The sequence below is a fragment of the Scatophagus argus genome, chromosome 1 (assembly GCF_020382885.2).
Source record: "Scatophagus argus isolate fScaArg1 chromosome 1, fScaArg1.pri, whole genome shotgun sequence".
NCBI lineage: Eukaryota > Metazoa > Chordata > Actinopteri > Scatophagidae > Scatophagus > Scatophagus argus.
The window spans coordinates 7,284,509-7,305,951 of NC_058493.1; the positions used below are offsets into that span (position 1 = coordinate 7,284,509).

The window sequence follows — 21,443 nt, forward strand, 5'->3', positions numbered from 1 at the left end:
GCCGGTGTTCCTGCAATGTACAATATATTACAGTAATTTCAGAGCAAGAGGACACATAATATTCCCAGTATCATTTGTATCTGAGATTCATGAATTTTCTTTAAAATCTAAACATTTTTAAAACTGAAATTTCATTTTTATATAACTAGAACAATGGGGAACATGGGGCACATGAAAGCTTTTACATGTGCTGCTCTTAACATGTGGTCTCACATGTGGCTGTCTAAATCAACAACCCACTGCCACAAATATGATGCATCAATGAGCAGTTGAAAACAAATTGCAAACTATAGAACAGACAGAAGATAACGCACCAACCTCTTTCCCTCTGTACACTGAACTCCTGTATGAGTTATCTGAAATTTTTCTTGTTGTTGTTAAGTATAATATAACATACGTTTTTGTTAAATTATTGAAAATATGCTTTCAGATTTTACTTGTATGCCATTTAATTAATTTTGGAACATCTTTGAGATCTTCACTCCAATTCAGCTAATTATTTTTGGTCTTTATTGGTCTAAACTGTTTTGACATTATCTCAGTGATGCAGATCAAGCATATGTCTGAAAGTGTTGTTACTTTAGTGTTGTGGTGAGGTATTGAATGTGTTGTGTACAAGGATGAATTGGTGAGAAAAGCTATGCCCAACATTGAAAGAAAAACACTTGTTATGGAATTGGTCACCAAAATCAAGTCAGAAAAAATGACTGAAAGTGTGAAAACAATAACTAAAGGATAAACCCTCAAATGCCTGTCCAACTATGACACCACCACTGCTTGGGCAAGCTGTAGCCCTCTAGTCATGACTCCGTCATGTGTAATACTTGTGAAAATGTGTTTGGACTGGTTCATAAAATTTCAGGAGAACAGGTTCACAAAAGATATCTGGAAATAGATTTAATCATAATTTTTCTTTCTTTTTTTTCTTTTAGGTCATTGCACAACTCCAAATGATTCCCAAATAATTTACCTAAGACAGCAGCTAAAGAGATTAAATTTATTACAAGACCAATAAATAAAACAAAAGCAAAAGAAAAGGAAAAATGAAGTGTCTCAAAGGACTGTGGTTTTTGGCTTTGCTCATTAATTAGGCATGGATTTCACCCCATACATTTTCTAATGAAGGACATACGCATGCATTTCATGCAATGTTACAACTTCCAAGGTCCCATTATGCTCAGACAAGAATTAAAGACGAACATGAAAGGAATAAAGGAAAATGTATTTGAGTTTTGTGATTGGCTACTGTAGTGTCCCTACATAGCATGATTCGCACATGCTAATCTCATGCTGACTGAACACATCTGTGAGGGAAAACCAGCTTTCAATTTAATTACGTTCTAATTAGCATTATGGTGTTCAGTGGTACAATCATTTCACTGAGAGCATAATTCACTCAGGGACAGAGCCAAAGAGGACAGCTTTGTAGATGCCTGTATTAGCGGGGTATATGTAGCAAGTGTGCTTTTCTCCCTACCATCATAGTAGTACAAGTTTATGAATTGCTATTGCCACCCAACAAGAGAGGAGGTCCCTGGCATGCGATCATATTTTTGTGGCTTGCCATATAGGTATATAATAAATTTTGAAATATTCCTCAAGGTAAATATGGGAGATCATTGTAATATTGTCTTGTTATTTAACACAGGTTGTGCTTGCTTCCTTCTCTGAAGTGGACATGAATTGCTAAGAAGCCAGTGATTTCAGCATCCAACTAGTCCATGTACTGCATTGTACTCAAAGAAAAAGAAAATCACATATAAAAATACACCAACAAGCTTCCATTGAATTAACAAAGCAGACAATTCTCGAGCAGATCTGAAGGATGTGGGTTGACCTCCCTCCTGGCAATCTACAAAACCCTCTGACAATTAAAAAATATGTGAGGAAAAATGAGTGGGATCAGCACAGATTCAGCATTATTGATTTGTATGAGTGTTTACCCACGTAGAAGGCTTGGGTGGGAACATGGTCAGAGCTTGAGGCAGTAAATCCTGAGTAGGTTAAGGTTTATCGAATGCTTCAATAAACCAAAAGACCTTTCTCCAAAAGACGGTGCTGTAATGAGTTCTTAAGTGCATTAAGCCAGTATGTTGAAAGAAATTAGGTCAAGGTGACAACAGAAAGAAAGCTTTCAGTGAAAGCCAACTGTAGTAGTCACATCACATTTTCAGCAGCAATTGGTTAGCTTTACACTTTATGCCGACATTTGGAAATGTTTTATTTTATCTTATTTTATTGCTGTGTTACCACAACAAATGGAACGCAAACACACACTGCCTTCAGTTGCGGATTGAGAATGAGTTTCATCAGTCAGTGTGTACTTCTGTTTACATTTTAGGCATTCAGCTGATGTGGCTAATCCAATCCAAATTCCTAGATTAATATGATTTGTTGCTGGACCACTTCTCTGCATTGAATCAAGACCAAAAAATTGTATAATTGTGCTATTCAAAATGCACCATTAAAGACAGAGGGTATCTGTCTTGTACATTTAGCGAATATATTTATTTCTGGTTTGCTTCTCACTAAGACCAGTTAGCAGGTGTGCAGGAGATCCTGTAATCAGTTTGCTACTTACACAAGAACTGAATACAGAATGACTGCACAGTTCTGCAGTCATACAATTAATCATTTATCATGGAGTGTTTCTTTGTGGTCTAACCTATGTGATTATGATTTGCTGCTTGTTTGTTTACATGTGAAATTCACACAGACAGATGTTTGATTTTGCATATCTAAGTCCTCACACAGATCAGTGGCTAGTTTTCAAACGAAGAGGTTTAAATGTGTAAATAAATCCATCTGTCCCCCTATGCAGAGTACATAAACAACACTGTTTCGTGGCAAGTATATCGAGACAATAGTAATGATGCATTGTGTTCATCACAAACCATGACACAATCTTCCAGTCAACACGTCCTCATACTTAAACAACAGAATGAGTCAATTGCCAGTGACATACATAACTGTGGGACAGTGAGGTTATTGGCAGAGTGTGATTACTGCTGTGAAACATTTTGGTTTGGTTAGGTTTAGCCAAAGCCTCCTGGTTTTGTGTACTTAAACTACGTCATTGCTTGCCTTTATTCCAATCATAATTATTACTACACTAGAGGTTGCTGCCAGTATGGATCGTATTAAGCTGCTTGTACAGATGACCTATGAGGATGAGCCAATCTGTGCGTTGATTATATCTGAGACAATCAGAGAATGTGATGTGGCGACACTAGTATGTATCACATTCAGTTTTACACCCCACTCACCTCAAACTTTGCCCGTACAGCTTATTGCTTTAAATCCAACCTTCTTTACTAGCTCTCCCTTTGATAGACCCAGAGGCAGAAAATAGGAATACCTCCTCAAAACGAAGTTGCACCAGCATTGCACCACCTGCCTCTCAGTATGTTAAGACGTAAACGTTTTTCATCCTGTATCCTCCCTTCCATCCACTTCTTCCTTTCATGATTGAAGTGCACTTAACAGATATAAACAGAGCACACCATAGATTTTGACTGGTTTCACCTGATTGTTCTGTTCATTTAAAAGCAAGCAACTGCACGTAGTTTTTAATAATCTGTGTGTTGCTGGGGAGTTTCAGTACGCCATTAAGAGCCCATTGAGCTTTATTATATGAGTTTTAAATTGTAATAAAAATGTTAGAGAATGTATCCTAACTGTTTGCCAAATGAGTCAGTTGTCTGGTGTATCAGGGTCAGGTGTGTTACTGGCAGAGAAAATGGGCAATAGCTTTGACCCTAGTGGCCAATCAAATTATAATATCCTTTTAATTGAATTTTACAAATGAAAAACTGCTGCCAAAAGCTTTTGGACGACACTGAAAAAAGAGAAAAAAATAAAACATGGCTGATTCATTTTCCAACTGTTAAAAAGAAATGTTAGCAGCAGATCCTCAACATTGCAAGTATGAGTACAAGAATAATAATTCACTGAAGATGCAAGGTTTTTACTGGTAACTGAGTTGCTGTGAGGGCCTACATATGAACAGAGACTAATCTGTAACCTTATCTGAGAGGCGTGTAGTGGAGCACAGTGCCCTGTGGCAGGAATGGGGCTAACATGATATGGGGAGGATGTGTTGTATCTGAGCATGTCCGATTGTGTTGAAACTGTCATCACCTGTCATCATAGCTGTCCCAAGGCCAGTGTGCCAGGTCATAATCACACAGCTTTCAGATTTGTAGGGTTGGGAGACGTTTGTGGTGTTGAAGTGCAATGGTGGCGGTTACTGTACTGTGCTGTACAGTAAGTAGTTACACAACGTTATTTGACCTTAGACTATTTATGCATTTGGCTTTATTCCACACAGTAGGGATCTGTTGGGAATTATCCAAAGGAACAGGTGTGGTTTAGTATGCAGTATAAATAATAATGGTTAAAAACTTAGAAAGTGAAAACCAGATGTCCACACAGTTAATGTGTAGGCATTGATTGCTCTCTCATTCATAGAAAAGGTGTTGAATGTGTTGTTTTACATGTCAGTTTTAAACAAATTACAGGTTGTTTTGCTTATTTTCTGCAATCAAAATGTGACCACTTTCATCTCAGTTTGCCAGGGACAAAATTGGCACTCAAATGGTGTGCTGTTCCACAGTTGTGACATTAATGCTTTTGAATTAAGGATTCTGACTGCATCATTTCAGTGTACTGGCAACATTGTTGTAGCCTCATGGTTACATAAAGAATGTGTTCAGGATATTTGCATGTGCAGTACCTTCTTGCTGTTGAATTGGTGAACTCCATTTAAAATAACTGTACCACTTTTCTTTCAGTAAGTGGCAGCACTCCCCCCCCCCCCCCCCCCCCCCCCCCACACACACACACACACATAATCATTAATTTATGCAACAGGGCTGGCAATGGCTTGCATTTCTTTTGTTTATTAGCCAACACTGTTCACTGACACACTAGAGGGAGTAGACATGAATAGTATTAAAAAATATAACAGTATATTTTCTGGGACATCTGAAATGTTCAAAACCTTTGAGGGGAAGCACACAATTGGAATATGTGGTGAGAGAATGGCAATGGATTTTGTTTGCTTTCTTTGTCAATGCATGTTGTGAGCCATTCAGCCCATACTCTATTCACATTTCTTAGCTGTTAATATTAAAGAATACATATGTATTTCTACCCTGACTGGAACTTTGATACCTCATTACAAGGATCTGAGCAGAAGAGAAAGTAGGAAGATTGAAGGTTGCACTTCGCAACTGCATTTCTATGAGCACAACAGCTATGAAGGAGGACAAAAATTTTCATCTCCAGTACTATACCCTCTAACATTCTTTATATGTTCAAGGGACCAAAGCCCCTAATACTCTCATTGTACTCTCCACTATGGAATGCACATTATGAATAATCATACCACCAAATAGCCCAGCAAGCAATGCCGGACCTAACAGTGTAAAGCTTCAAAGTTTGACAGTTACCTTAGAGGTCCACAGTGTCCAAGTTGAGGACAATGCAGAGAGGATCCAGACATGTCACATGTTCAGTTTCACCAGTGGAAAGTGAACAATAAAGCTCTGAGACGAAAGTCTATTAAAGCTTTTGTGACCAAAGGTGCTGTAGTCTCATATATAAATATGACGAATGGACGAAAGGAAATAATTGTTGGATGTTAATCAGTAAATCTATCTAAATAGTAAATGAGACAACCCACTTTTTAACCAAAACTTTAATTTATTTAATCTTGTTTAAAACATCCTTTAAGTTTTGCAGTGATTTTGTGGGTAGATGTTTAATACATTAAATTTCATCAGAAATTGATCTTACTAGGTAAATTTTAGAAAACATATCACAATTAGAAACATTGTGAAGACATGTGAACAGCAAATTCACTTGACTGACATAATTTTTGTTCGCTTGAAAGTAGAAAGCAAAATTGTTATGATAAGTATTGTACATGAACATCAAACACAGAATCATCTTCATTACCAGTCTGACACAAATGTTCTTTGTCTGCATAAAATGGGACATGTTATGTCATTTCTTGGCATATACATCTGTTTGGAAGTAAAGTACAAAGGCGATGCATTTAAAATGAAGTGCTGTTTGATCATAATGTTTGTGTCAAATTGTGACAGATGCAGTGATTTTCTTTTTATCTACTGTTTTATTATTTTTGATAAAGTTGACAGAGAATGCATCCTGTTTTTCAGCGCTACTCTGCTTTAAAAAATAAATACTGTATTTACACGTAAAAATAGTTGTAGCAGATCAATGATGAATTCAACCTTTACAACACTATCCATATGTTAAGAAACTTCTTCATTGCTGAAAAATCTTAGGGCAATCTTTGGGCGTGCTATTATACATAATCAGAGTGCGGAATAGTGGCTGGGGGAGTCACAGCAAGTCACCAAAGTACCACCCTGCTTTATTTTAAAGTCTCTTCATCCCACACTGCGGTTTATATGTGTGCTTTAAACACATATTACCTAAGAAAAATGAAAAATGCACTCATTGACATTGGAAAAAGAGGCCACTACAACATCCCAGATCAAGCTGCTGCCCTCAACAGGTGGTACTGTGTTCTAAAATGACAGAGCGCAGTACTCCGAGGGGAGATAAACTTTGTGTTTATATTAGTGATGCTGGGTGCTCAACCGAGTCAGAGTGGGTGGACAGTGTTTCCCTTTTAATGTGAAAATGCTGACTATATTTTCATTACCATCATGTTGTTGCCATTTACATTTGTCCTAGAAGTGAATTTTAAAAATACTCTGAATTATTTCGTGGGTGTAGTTGCAGGATATTAAAATGTTTTGTTTCCTGGTAAAGTATGGAATACCCCAGGGGTACATACTAGGACCTGTTTTAATTATGTTGTACTTTTTGTTCGAACATTTAATTTTGAGAATCACTTTTGCAAGATCAACCAGTTTTGTGCTAGTAGTTGGGAAATATTGATCTATTCAATGTTGAGAGACACTTAAACATGTGCTTTAATTCCTGCGAGCACAGACAGTTGCAATCATATCCTGAAATTCACGGGTTCAAAAATTATACATAGAAGGCAGCCAGACTCCAAAAGAAAGAGCACATACTACTTTCTTTGTTGTATGCCTGATTTTCTGAATTATTCTGAATGCATTGTTTTCTTATTCTTTTTTTTTTTTTTATTTGTATTGGTTCATTCTGTATCTGTAAATTCCACTCTACATACTTATTTTGGTTTTTACTTAGTCTTACATTTAATTTTGTTTTCCTATCTAGCTGATCTTAAAATCTGTGTCCCTTTGCCTCCCTTACTCCTTAATTATTATTATTTTGAGGGTGCAGTGCATCAGATTTTGATAACAGTTACGATAGAAATACACTTAACTTGTACCAGTACCAGTGGACAATAAAAATAAAAATGGAAATGTGCACAACATTCTCACAGTAAGAGGTTTGTGTGACACAGTCGTAGCTAAAATAAAAAGAGACCCGCTGAAACCAACCACTGGCTTGAGGCCAACAAAACAAGGACGCTCATTTCAAATCACTAGAATCAACACTGACATGAATGCATGCTTTTCACACTTTGCTGACTCTGTACACCATTGCCATTCCTCTCACTGCACTTAAAGGGCTATAAATCTGAACGCTAGTTTAAGCACTTTCAAAAATATCTCCAATGGCCAGAAACAACGGATGGGTGTTTACTCAACCACAACATCTTGTACAGAACTAAGTTGATGAAACTATTGAGTGAGACATGAATGAGATAGAAATGGAAGTGAAAACCTGAAATGATTTCCTGCAATAAGGTTATACATCCTGTGGTTTTGTATGAGAGAATGAAAAGGATTGCATCTTTAAACTTCTCATGCACTTTCATGAATGTTTCAGTGTTCAGGGAAACTGGATAACAATCACTTCAGTCTTCACATACAGTGAAAGACTAAGTTAAATTCAGAAAATGTGTAAACAAAGGAAAAATTCATTATTACATATTACATTACACCCCACCCTCACCCTCCTTTTTTTACACTTGTCTCCATCCACTTTATCCTCTCTGTTGCTCAGGCTGTGAAGATTAGAAGATGTAAAATAGCTCCTCGGCCGGTACGGAACTCAAAATTTGTTACAAGCTCCATTGAGCAAAGGGGGTACCATGTCTTCATTATGCAATGACAATGAACATGACCATCTGTACAGGGATTACGTACACCATCACATCACAAATACAACTTCTATCTGAAACATGTACAATATGTGTATATTTGTATTTCAACCTTTGTTAAGGCTAATTTCATTCTGCAGAGGTTTGCACTGATTTTTATACTGAACCTCATTGATCAAAAACAGCCTGCTGTTATGAATTCTTTATCACAGTGTGATGACAGACAGAAATATAGAGCAATAAATGCATTTGTAGTTTGTTCATAATAATTATGTTGTGTATTGAAATCCACTTTTGTACCTTTAAATGACGCTCTCTATCCAGTGTATATCACTGCCTATGGTTTCCTTTCAGAATAATCTGAAAAGCATTCATACTGAAATGAAAGTTGGTTGTCAGGATGACCTAATGGTTTGACATAGCCATGATTAGTTTAATCCCCACAAAAGCAAGTGCTGCTTTGATAAGGGTTCCACTGCCATGTCCATCTCATTAAGATGAAAAGTTTCATTTTGATGGTATTGTACAGTGACAGTCCTTGACAGAATGTTACTACAGTAACTTGCATTTATACTGTGGTACAAATCATCTAGGAGCTTTAAGTTGTATCATTCAGTTTATTTAAGATTCTTATAAATGAATTGTTTCTCTTACATCCAAAGACAATTCTGAAATGTATTAATCTATCTGAATTAAAAGACATCAACTCAAAGTAACCTCTATGAAAATATATTATTATATTTTATACAAGAAAGAAAGTTTTAGTATTCATTTGGAAGAATAAAATCTTGTCTTTCAAAAAAATTAATTTGTCCTTGTGGAATTAGCTGAATTCTCAGTGTGCCATTGTTGAAACAATAATGCATGAGCAAACTATGTTGAACCTCTGCTGTGGCTGCATCTGCACTGATTACAGCACAAAAGCAATGTGTCTTGTCAGTAAAATGCTTACCCCCTATGATCAGTTACAAAATATCGTAGTGTGTATAACGCAAAAACATGCCATCTTTCTTTGTTCTTCACCTGTCACTCATCAAGCACACTCATTTACACATTTTAATTTGCACCATTCTTCATCTTGTTTATTTTCTGATGACTTTCATGTCTTTGTTACTATGAGACATTGTTATAAGCCACTCTGGATTTCTGTCTCAACTGTGTATTTAGGCTTCATGCCGTATTTCATTATCTCTGTATTTTATCACCTGCGTAAACAAGTATAAATAGACAGTGAAACCTGACAGAAATCACTGTATATGTGAGTATTATGGCATGTAACATGACACATTTGTTATTTGATTTGCAGCTTATTTATAACTTCTGGTTTAGCACAAGGTCAGTCAAATTCAACACATCTAAAATAGAGCCAATTTTACTTTCTGCAATGACAACACGTGCTTGAGTAATTCATTTGTATATTAATTTGAAGACAGATGCTACACAGTCTTTCTGCTTTATGAACAAAGCCTAGAGTTGGTCAGCACTCATGACAGTCCAGCTGCAAGTTACGTAGACAGCTGTGTTTGATTTTAATAAAAATATACACTGGCTTAATTTGCCCACCTGCAACCTAAATTAAACTGCTTGTGCTATTATCTTTGTCCTGATGAGCACATTAAAACCAGACTTATTGCTGCTTTTCTTGCAAATTCAGCAAATAGAAGGAAGAACTCAAATGATTTACCTAAGCAATAGTGCCGTTACTTCAATATAGAAATGCTCTATTACAAGTAAATATCCTGTTTTGAAAATATCAATAAGTTAAAAAGTTCAAGTTTGATAAGTAAAATATATGTAAGTATAAGTATCAAAAGTACTCACGATTTTCAATTTTGTTCTTATTCGTTTATTTCATTATTTATATCATATATTATTTGATTATCTAATAGCATTTTACCATTATACTTGGTTGACTCAAGTCAGGTACAAGTACCTCAGATGTGTACATTCAAACAGTACTTCTGTTAAGGTACATTCCACCACTGCCATTTATTCTACAGTATAGATTTTGACTTGTAGTATTGATAGAGAAAAATGAAATACTGTGAACACATTCTGTCTATGTTGTTCACAACACTTTATCTGTGTCTCGCTTCACCTCCTCTTCCCACATCCCCTCTTTCTTTGATTTTCTTCAGAACTTATTACATTAGTGTCTGACTGTGCTGCATCATGCTGTGGGTGAAGTGGAAGATCGTGGTGGACTCCCTGCGTGGACGGAGGAGGAGGATGCCCTGTTCCCTCTGGTTCCTCCTGCTGTTCGCTGCTGGGGGTCTGGTTCTTTTCATCCACCAGCGGGATCTGTCTGAGATGGTCCAGCAGCAAGGCCCAGGTTAGTCTCTACTGTCCCTAAAATAAAGGCTGACTACTTGGAATGTCATTTTCAAATGACACAGATGTGTTTATTTGGGTATTCACCCTCTTAATGTTACCTAAGTTTCCTTACAATGTTCACAAAAATTCTATCAAAAGCGCAAGATAACAGTCCTAATCCAAGTTTTCATTCAGTCTTGTTTATACAAAGGGTAGGTAGGTAAAATAACTACTTTAATGTATTGACTCAAAACCTAAAGAAGAAAAAGCCTGCACACACACACACACACGCACACACACACACACTGGTGAGCTAGTCCATGGACGCAAACAAAAATAGCACTGCACATCAAGGCTGTCTGTACATACACATAAGCAGGCAAGCACCTTAACTCACATAAATACATAAAAGCAATCAGATTTCATATATAAAACCACAGCACACATATTTGCTCATAAGTACGCATGCTGTGTACACATTGATATGTACATGTTTATTTGTGTGGTTAGATATTATTTGCCTTGTGTTGCATCCAGGTTTAAGCAAAGGGTGGAGAGAACCTTTGTTCCCCAGACATTTCTATTTTCATTCCAGCTCAGTGGTTTTGGGGTTAGAGTTTCTAACCTGAAATAGGGAGGCCAGACATCCAATTTCCAAATGAGTCAAACCTTTGTCCTCATAAAGGGACCCAATGTGCTTCTGCTTGGCACTCAGCATTAAGGAGATTGGGGTTTAAGCAGCCGTGATGGCAGAGTGTCCTGAGCGTGTAAAGCTAAGCTGCTTCATGTCTCAGAAACAAGAGATCAGCTGCTTGCTTATGTGTCTCTTTGGCTTGTATGACACTTTCCACCTAAATGAGAGCATCTGTAATTGCATGTTGCTGCAGTTGATGGACCAGCCCCTGCCTTGATTTCGTCTCAGACATTGTTTTTTTTTTTATCACTGGTGATATTTAAGCTCATCTTGATTTCAATAACTGGACATTTTGGGGTTATTTTATGTAGCAGCCTACTGCTGGATTAAACTCCTTGAGAAACAAGGATTTCATGAAAGGACATCCAATTTTATTGTTTTAATGTTTTCAAAGAGTTGATGTGTTTATAGTGCTCAAAGAAAATGATGATAAACTATTCCAGCAGGCTCTCTAGAAATGAAACCAGCAGAGTCAGAGAAGCTGTGAATCACAAATATCAGAGCAGTGTCACATTGAACAGCAAAAAAAAAAAAAAAAAGGCCCACTTAGCCACAGTGGAATCTCTCCAACCCTCTAATATTTGGTTGATTGTCAGTTGCTTTCAGGCAAGATGGCAGGTGAAAAAAGGCCATTCACAATGACACACACAGGACCCACAGAGAAATACACATGCAAGACAACACACACATTATGTACCAATATACAAACCATGACAACCACTAGTTAACATTCATGACAGATGTGGAATAAAGACCCATTGGAGCTTGTAAGAAGTCGTTTCAAGCCCTGGAGGATTACACCAAAGTTTGCACTGATGAGTAACAAAAATTGATGAGCCATTTCAGTGAAGACCACACATTAATTTACTAACAGCAGGCTAATCAATGAATATTTTGACATTTACACATGCTCACAATCTAGATCTGACCTCTTATATAACAGGGAATTCATAGGTATTTACAACATTGTAATAAAGTTAAAATAAGAAAAGCATTTTATGTTTCATAATGAAGCACTGAATTATAAAGCATTCATAATTGTATATAAACCTTTAACAAACTTTTAATGTCTATGCACATAAGACCATAAAATGGTTATTCATAAATGAATATAAAAAAAGTCCACATCACAATATTAAGAACAATTTTAAATCCACTCGATGCTTCATTATATTTTTTGCTATTGCTAAGCAATTACAAGCATATTCGTATCTGTAAATTCCTAGTGACGCAGGTGTAAATAATGAAAAATAACACATTTTTTATTATATTATATTATATTATATTATATGTCTAGTTAAAGTTACTAATAAACTGATGGACTGAAATCTACATGTCTGTGTTAACAGGAGCTTCAGTGTGTTTCACTTTCAGGAAATTATACCTGTGATAATCTCAGCAGGGCATTGTAACATAATGATATTAATAAAAATGCATAAAAGTTAGTTTTAAGGCAGTTCAATGAGCACACTTTCTAATAGCATAGAAAAATCCTTCTTGATTGCACTTGATTTAAATTGTATATATACAGTATGTACTGAAGGTTGTTTTGCAGAGGAATGTCATTTTTCTCCCTTAGGCAAGCTAACATTTTTATTTTAATGTGTATTTTCATTAATACCTCTCATTAACTGATGTGACAGTGACACGAGTACAATTCATTAACAATAGATACTGTTCAACAGAATTCAAAATATAGAAATATTATTAAAAACTGAATGAATGCTGAAAATGAAATAAATGGTGGCTTTTTTTGATGATTTTTCTCTTTTTTGATTACTAACCATTTTCCAACCATAGCGTACCTCTTAGGATAAGTTTTGCAGCCTAAGCAAATCCTTTTATCTCGTCTGCCATATCGCTACTTGAATACTGAAGTAAGAATTCTAGTTTAGTAAATCATGCATGAGAGACTGTGTGCTGTCTACAGAACACAGATGCTACACAGTCTTCCCAGCCCCCTTGCTAAAGCACAATGAGCAAGCAGTATCTTTGCCTTAAGCTACGGTGCTTCACCCTAGCAGAAGCTCATATCTAATAGAGCTGAGTTATAATACATTGGGTGTCAGCTTTTATCTGCCTCCCCCTCCTTCTCCACTTCTTTATTTGGCTTGCAGTGTGCTTGAGAGCTTTGTATCCCATGGTTTAGATGGCCTGCACAATGGTAACTGAGCAAACTGCAGTTTAACTGGCACCACTCTCCCCCTGATCTCTCCCAAGTAATTGTTTAAGAACAATTGGAAACACAGCAGCCGGTTTCTCAGGAGAAGAGACACCTGAAGAGATAGCAGTTCAGATAAATTGTCTGCACAAATTTACACCTCTGGATATGTTTCAGACAAATAAGGCGGTGAGGACCAACTGCTCTGGTGAGTGGAAGGTCGGCCTATGAGTCTCTTCTGGGTCAGAACCAGCCAGTCAGTTGGCTGGACTATCCCGTGAGGTATTTCAACATATTCTCGCCCCAGCTCAGTACATACTGACACTTTGTAGCACCCGTACTGTTTGGCTGTAAAGCTTTCCCTTTAGCGTGTGTGGCAAACACATAAAGCCTCGTACCCTCCCTCGCCTCTCATCCAGACACATCTGTGGGAGGGAAAAGGCTTCCTGTGACAAAGCCTTTCTTTCATAGTCTTAAGATAGACTGCCTTTTTCATTAAGTTAAACAATACCGGGTTAGTTTAGGAAAAGATCACTGGCGTGTGTTTCCTTTCACAAGTGATGCTTGAGAAACCATGTTTGTTTCTCTGGTTGTGTGTGTGACCCTCCACTCAATCCTGATCTCCACCCTTCTTGGAACTTTCTTGCTTTGTGAACTACGTTGTAATACAACTTTAGTGCAGTTGCTGTTGTGTCACACTGATGCAAATGTATTTGCATAGGAGGTACATTAAAGCTCAACACTGAGGGATGCAGCAAAAAGGCTCTATCTGATGCCACGGGAGAATGGGCTATGAGTTTGGATGTTCTCCCACTGCCTGCTTGGGTTTCCTCTGGGTGCTCTGGCATGTTAATTGGTGGCTATAAATGTGTGAATGTGACCGTAAATGGTTATTTGTCTATATACCCGGTGGTGAACTGGTGACCTGTACAGGGTGCATCCTGCCTCTTGCCCTGTATGGTTCTAGCCCCCACCCCCAGATCCTGCAAAAGATAAACTGTTATAGATAATGGTTAGAAGAGGTGAAATTGTTGCTCCCTTGCATACCATGCTGTTGAAAATGTGTTTACAAGCAAGTGCCTGGATCTCGCTGTAAGTGATAACATGTCATTTTCCTTTAGTGCTTTTAACAAAAGTAGCCTACATTATCTTAAGTGCAATAGTTTAGTATTGCCGTTCTCATCTGGCTGTGGCTCTGTAGGTGGGACTGAGCTTAAACTCTACAAAAAATGTACCTTTTTAAAACTCAATCTTTTATTGTACCTTCACATAAGTATAAATAAAATTTTAATTATACACTACACTGGGAAAATCTTTTTAAGAGACTTTACAGAAACCTTGGGCTATTTCAAAATTATCTTCAAACCCCAACAACTCACCTGTAAGCTTAAAACAACAATAGTAGCTTGTCAAAGGGACCGTTCAGATGTACTTATGGCTTGCGGATTAGATTTTTAAATAAATATGCCACTCACTCAACCTTCTGTGTTGCATTGCTCAACAACTTCCAGCTACAGCTTGCAGGTGTCAACCATCTAGAGTTCTAATCAGCTGTAAATAACACTGGCAAATAGTGGATAGGCCTATTCAGCATCAGAGTGCCATAACGCCTATCTAATGAAATGGAATAAAACAAAACAAAGTAAAACATAGTTCATTTCTATAATTACATTATTGAGTTCCAGAAAAAAAAGGCGTGATTAGATAAATAAATAAATTATAAAATTTAATTTTACTGAGATATTTTATAATCTATAATCTCATCACTGCCTTTCACTGGGTGTCATGTCTATGTTTCAAGGTCTGAAAATGTTGAACCGCAGTGCTGATTTTCCAGGAGGGAAGAAATGTAGAGCACATTTCTTCCTTAAATGCCATGTTACATGTGTTCCCATGATATAGACCAGTAAATTCTTCTATGATTACTAAGAAGATGAAGTAAAAGAACCATATTCAGTAATGCAACATTTATGTAATATGACATGAAGTAAACTGAGGAAGCATAGTGTTCAATAAAGCACTGTAGAAATTAGTTTTCGAAGAATTTTAATAAATAGTATAAACTATGGAAGATATTCAGAGAGACCACTCATCAAAGGAGGGAACAAAATAAATTTCACTGTTAAACATTTGGAAAGTCATTTTTTTGTTGTTTACACGCCTGTAAAGTGTCTTGAGATAACTCTGTTATGAATTGGCAAAATTGAATTGAATTGCATTGAGACAAAACACTGCACGTGTAAGAGAGGTTAACATTTGGGAGATACTGTGGAAAGCACAGAGGCAGATGAGGTAAAGTGATTATGATAAACACACTCTTTAGATTCACACAGGCTTACTTTTTTGGTTGTGATTGCGTCAAGTCTGTAATGAAATGCAACACTTTTCCACAAGCAGTAAATAAAAAAGTGGAATAAAATGAATCATCTGGCTCTCAACCATTAGCCCCCCCCTAACTCCCCATCCCTCTCTCTGGCCTCATGGAGCCTGCCAGGAACTGGACATATTGTTTCATGCTTGAAGGTAAAATTTGATCTCTCCGTCAGAGGTCCAGTAATCCCTTAAGCCGTGGCTGTTTCCAAAGTCCAATTTAGCTGTCTCTTAATGTAATTAAATTGTGCTGATGACCCTCAGAGCAATGGAACTGTGCCATATTTGAATGCAAATCCACCACTGGATGTTTGTGGAAAAAAAAAGTGAATGTTATTTTACCCTGCTCTTCCATTCTTTCATCTGTTTGTGCAAAGCTCCTTTAACAAAGCCTGTTTCTGTTGTGCTTGCACTAACCCCTCCGTTCCTTCCAGAGCAGGAAGTTCATTGGAAAGAAATACTTGGCAAAGCCAACTCCATCGGTGATTTTTAAACCAACCACGTACAATATGCTCCCTGAAAACAAGGTGTATTAGGCCTTTTGGGCATAAGTGTGACATGCTGTACCTTGATTAGAATGTTAAAGGAGCAGAAGCTAAGCATTACTATCCTGCTCAGTGTTGGGATCACATGACATTTGGCATGGGCAGCTTAGCCTTCCCCTGTTCATCTATAGGATCAGAGAACACCTTAGTGGTGGGGGCTCCTTAGATATCCCCAAAAGAAAAAAAAAAAACAGACTATTTTCGTGCACTGGTATCAGGTGCCTGTATGACCCTCTCTCCAACCTCTTCCAGACACGGTCCATGTCAATTGGATTTAAAATGGAACCACTCAGAGGCAACTGCAAGGTCATCTGCTTTTCCATTAACATTAATGCACGAGGTTATGCCAAGGGAGCCCTGCAACATAATCTGTTTTCACTGCCATCTGATCCTGCTCACATATGCCAATCTATACAAATAGATGTTATTTTTCATATTTCTGCTCTAGCAGAGGTCAGTGTCAAAAGGTGAGCACTTCTAGACATTTTATTTTTAGATAATAACTGCTGAGAAAACTTTTTAGATAAATCTGCATTTTGTTTTTTGGGGGAAAATTGAACAAGTGCTTTTCAGTTTTTTTATTGTGAGAGAAAGGCTACTCTGTGTGCTAGACTCCAGTGGGAAGGAGCCTACAGCCACAAATCACATTACTGGACAGCTCTCCACTGAACTGTTCTTCACTCCCAAAAGAGAGAAACTTTAAAACAGCTGCTTTGCACCATCCAGAAAACCATGAAATACGAAAGTAATCATACAATGCAAGGAGAAGAATGAGGAAGAGTGGGAGAATGTTGATTGAAGCAAACAAAAAGATAGAAAACTGCTGTGATCTTTCTTTCAACTCATCAGAGTTGAAGATGCATCCTTTGAGCCAGTGACAAACAGACATGTTTAGGACCCCTACTGAGCAGCTGAGCATGGCTTTGCTGTCCTCCTAGTGGTAGGGGGCTTTCAGGATGCCCTTTTCCATAATGTCATGCTGAGTAACATTAAAAACTCCAAACAAAATAGAGCAGAACAAGGCTAGAGCACCAGGTGGATCCAACAGTGAGGTTGATTTTTTTTAAAAAATGTTTTTGAAGACTGTAATCACAGATGCTGCTTCTCAGTGCTGTCAGAATGTCCCATGCTATGTTATTGCAAGAACCAGAGATGAGGCTCAATAGACTCTCTGTGGCTGTGAACACAAAAGGGCTCATCTTTAGGAGGACCATTTCAGATAAACACAGACAGCTGGACTATAATAGGTATAGCATCAAAAAAAGAATTAATTCACGGTGGCATTTGTGATCTGCCATATATCGTTATTTTGGATGAGTGACCACATGTGTTCCAAAATCCAAACGCAATACCAATTAATTGTCATTTAAAAAGAATTCTGTAAAGATGTCACCTCTGCTTTTATGGCCTTGCTGCCTCTTCCACTTACACTGAATACAGACATGTTACAGTGTGAGGCCTTCTTGATCTTACTGACCAAAAGAACTGAAGTGGTATCTCCTGAACACAACATGTATTGTAACTGTGTTCCTCTCTAATTATTACAAACAGGTCAGTATGAGTGATACACATCCATGCCGACACTGATTAAACTCAGCACTTAGCTTCTTGTTCACTAGTACCTTGTCCTGGTCTGGCTGTTCCAAGTTATTTTGCTATCTGCCCGACACTGAGAACACCAATTAGTCAGAACTGGAGTATTTATCAAAAACTCATTAACAAGAGCAATATGACTGACAGATATGGAGCCAAAACTGTATTCAAGAAAACAAGGGGAACTTGACTTAGCTGAACCAATGAATCCAGCAGAGGCTTGGTTGTTAGTGTGCCTCTAGCTTTTTTTCTTGATGATGCCCACTTAAGCTACAGAATCAAAGCATATAGTTGACACGTGTTTCAACAAAACTCCATAGTCCATGTGAAGAAGAAAAACAATGAATATTAAGAAAAAATGCTGCAAAATATAATGTATTTTAACCTATATTTGGCTCTAACACTGGTTACATTATAACTGTCACTAGAGTAAACAATATGTTACCCATAACATGCATAGTTTTTAACAGTTTGTTCACATGGTAGCCTATTTTAGCTATTAAAATGATCTTCCCTTGTAAATATTTATGTGAAATGGTATTATCTGGTTGATTGTTCTGTTGTGTATTGTGTTATTTATTGTTTATTTCAATTTAGACAAATCAAATAAAATATCTTGATTACACAAATATTTTGTAAAGTTATTAAACAAATTTATCTTATCCATAGTAATTTAATATAATTAAATGCAACATTTTCCTATCCTGTAATTTTGTATCCTGTGATTTTTGCCATGGCAATACAGTCACTTCAGTCAACAGTATGGAAAAGTAGCCATATGTCTCTGATACACCTTCATCAAATACTTCCTTTCATTAGTTTAGACACTATTTTTTTTACATTGCATTTACCTCTCTTCATGTTTCTCTATATTGCCAAGGAAGAGATGCAGAACAAGTTGCGAAATATCAACTTTTGTCAAGCAAGAGACAACTGCTGATATGCATAAAGAGATCAAACACAAATTAAAATCTAGGCTTAATTTAATCTCGTGGCAAAAGATACTGTGCGGTGGCCTCTCTCTACAGTAAACAGAAAGTCAGAGAAGTGGTTACTCAGACTGCTCACAGGTGAACTCTCCCTCCCTCTCAGATCTTACCTGTCCTCAATTAATGTTCTTTGCCGGTGAGGGGGGCATGTACTTGAGTCTTAGGAATATCGAACTAAACCAATCATCTCTAGAGGTCTTAATGTTGGTTAGAAAGAACCAAAATTGAAGGGTATACTATCTACTCCTGTCTGCAGTCTGACAGAAAGAAACTTTGCCGAATTAATTTCATCAGACAGCAGTGATATTGCATAAGCAGTTTGAATTTTCTAGTGTCACTGCCTCCATATGAGTCTGTTCACATCAAAAATAATGTTCCTGTCAGAAAACTTGTCTTCAGCACTGCAAACACATCAAAAAAACAGAAAGCCTTGTCTTAAGTACGCCCAAGCAAAGGAGGTTGTACGTTTGAGCTTTGCAACCATCTTCTAGTAGGTTTGAGAGACTGCGAACACCGTAGACAGGAAGAGACATACAAAGAGAGAGTGGGAGGAGAGAGGGAGGTTATATAACCACGGATCTCACCAAGGAGACATCTTACGGCTTCAGAAGCAAAGCAGTGATAATAAATGCCAATGTTCAAGGTAGCTCTAGTTATCAACTGCAGGAAAGGAAGATTATGCAAGATGGGCTATTGTTATTATTGGTTTATATTAAATTTTATTTTATTTTCTGTTAAACAGGAGATTTTCTGTTAAACATTTAATATCTATGAATATGAATGACTCTCTCAAAAACCTCACAATGAAACATCCAAGACTCAAGTCTGTTATGAAAATATATAACCTGCTTCTATAGTGGCCTCCTTAAAACACAATAATGAGTTTTATCTGTGTCTATCTGCGACTTTGAATGTGATTCTTTAATCATTTAATCATCTGTTCATGGATGAATGGCTTTCAGATTTATGCTATTAAAGCCACCAAAATGAAGTCTCTCTACTGCACCATGAATAGACTGCTGTAGAAGAACTCGCACAAAAGGAAGCTGGGCGACCAGCTGCCATATCAAGGTCAAAATGTAACATAAGAAATTTGATGTTTCTTGGCGGAGCCTTGACATCTGGGACCTGCTGTTTCTGACAAACCATCTAGTCGGCACGCTTTTCTTTATAGTTTGTTTTGCTGTAGCAGGATGTCTTTACAGGAACCTCAGTAAGTAAGGAAAAGCTTTTCTTTCAACACCATCAGTATGAGCCACAATATTGTGAAAGAACCATGCCATTCTCTATCCCTATTATGGTCATGGATATTATTCTGAGAGGGATTCCACATGATTGTTCCCAGAGGACAAGCCCTGCCTTAGGAGCTGTGATCCGTCCCTCCAGACCAAAGCCAGCGTACCAATTATCAAATCAGACTTGAACCCATCCCCTGTCTGCCAGGGAGACATGTTGAATGGTATCATTGTGCACTGCTGAGGCTTCCATCACTGTAATCCCTCTACAAAGTGCAGGCACACTTAGAGGAAGATGAAAAGAGCGGAGGAGCAACTGGCCCATTCACTGTATATGTGTGTGTGTGTATGTATGTGCGTGTGTGTGTGTGTCACTGCAAAGAGCAAAAGGAGGGAAGTGGCCTGAGCTGACGACTCCTCTGCCCTACCCCAGCCAGAAAAGAACAAAAGATTAAGCCCTCCTGCTATCCAGAGTGATAACAAGCTGTCAACTTCTAAAATGTAATCTGCTGACTCCGGGAGGAAGTGTTGGTGTCAGTGGAGTGGCCCGCAAGCTGATGCTTATCTCCTGAATGGCGTGCCATTGATGGAGAGAGCCATGGCCCTGCTGGCAGATACACAAAAGCCACCTCAGTCTGCTACCAAACAAAGAGGTCTGCACGAGCAAATGAATCCATACTGAGCCAATTTTCAACATATTTATCTACATATATCCCCTCCAGACCTCCTCTCTTTCTGATATGGGGCACAAAGAAGAGGTGATGGGGATGATAAATGACATGAAAAGAAGCCAATAGACTGGGGATAATAAGGCATTGCCCCTGACAATGCTGACAAGTGATGGGAGGCTCCCCTCTGTCAACTTGTCTCCTGAGCCCTTCCACTCAGTCTGGGCACAGATTGTTAAATGTAAAAGCCATATTGCTGCCAAACACCAAGTCCTAATGCACACTTCAGTGGGCAATGACGTTGTGATATGGGAGCTGTCACCAGACTGCAGCCACTAAATCAATCCATCCTGGGCATTTTCCAGCCTTTTAACAAGGGGATTGCCACACACCTAATTGCCCGTGCCTACTGTTTCTGCCTGTCTCTCATCAACCTTATGCCCTCACAACCCCACTCTGTTTGTTTCTCCAAAATTTTACAACTCCAAAATTGCTTTCAAATTGCCCAACAGATCTGCCAGATGGCTAATAAAACATGCAAGTCCATCTTTGATCATATTAGCTATTAATATTGACAAGCCAGATTTTTTTTTCTGGATCTGCATGTGGGTTGTTTCTCTAATAGGGTAAAGAATCTAATTTTCTGGTCCATACAAAAAGCCCCTTACATTCTCAGTAGTTATGGCAGACAAAGGGAATTAGTCACACAGGAGCTATTTCAGACTGTTTACAATTTGATTT

The 21,443-nt window shown here is 37.8% G+C and overlaps 1 protein-coding gene across 2 annotated transcripts in view; it reads left to right on the plus strand.

The window, feature by feature from the left end:
- Positions 1-21,443, plus strand: part of LOC124071272 (carbohydrate sulfotransferase 8-like) — a 153,477-nt gene that overhangs the window by 25,747 nt on the left and 106,287 nt on the right. For both annotated transcript variants that reach the window (XM_046411840.1, XM_046411872.1), the window contains exon 2: positions 10,273-10,466. In XM_046411840.1, the coding sequence (XP_046267796.1) occupies positions 10,307-10,466 (160 nt within the window). In that variant the 5' untranslated portion in view covers positions 10,273-10,306. The remainder of the gene's footprint in view (positions 1-10,272; positions 10,467-21,443) is intronic.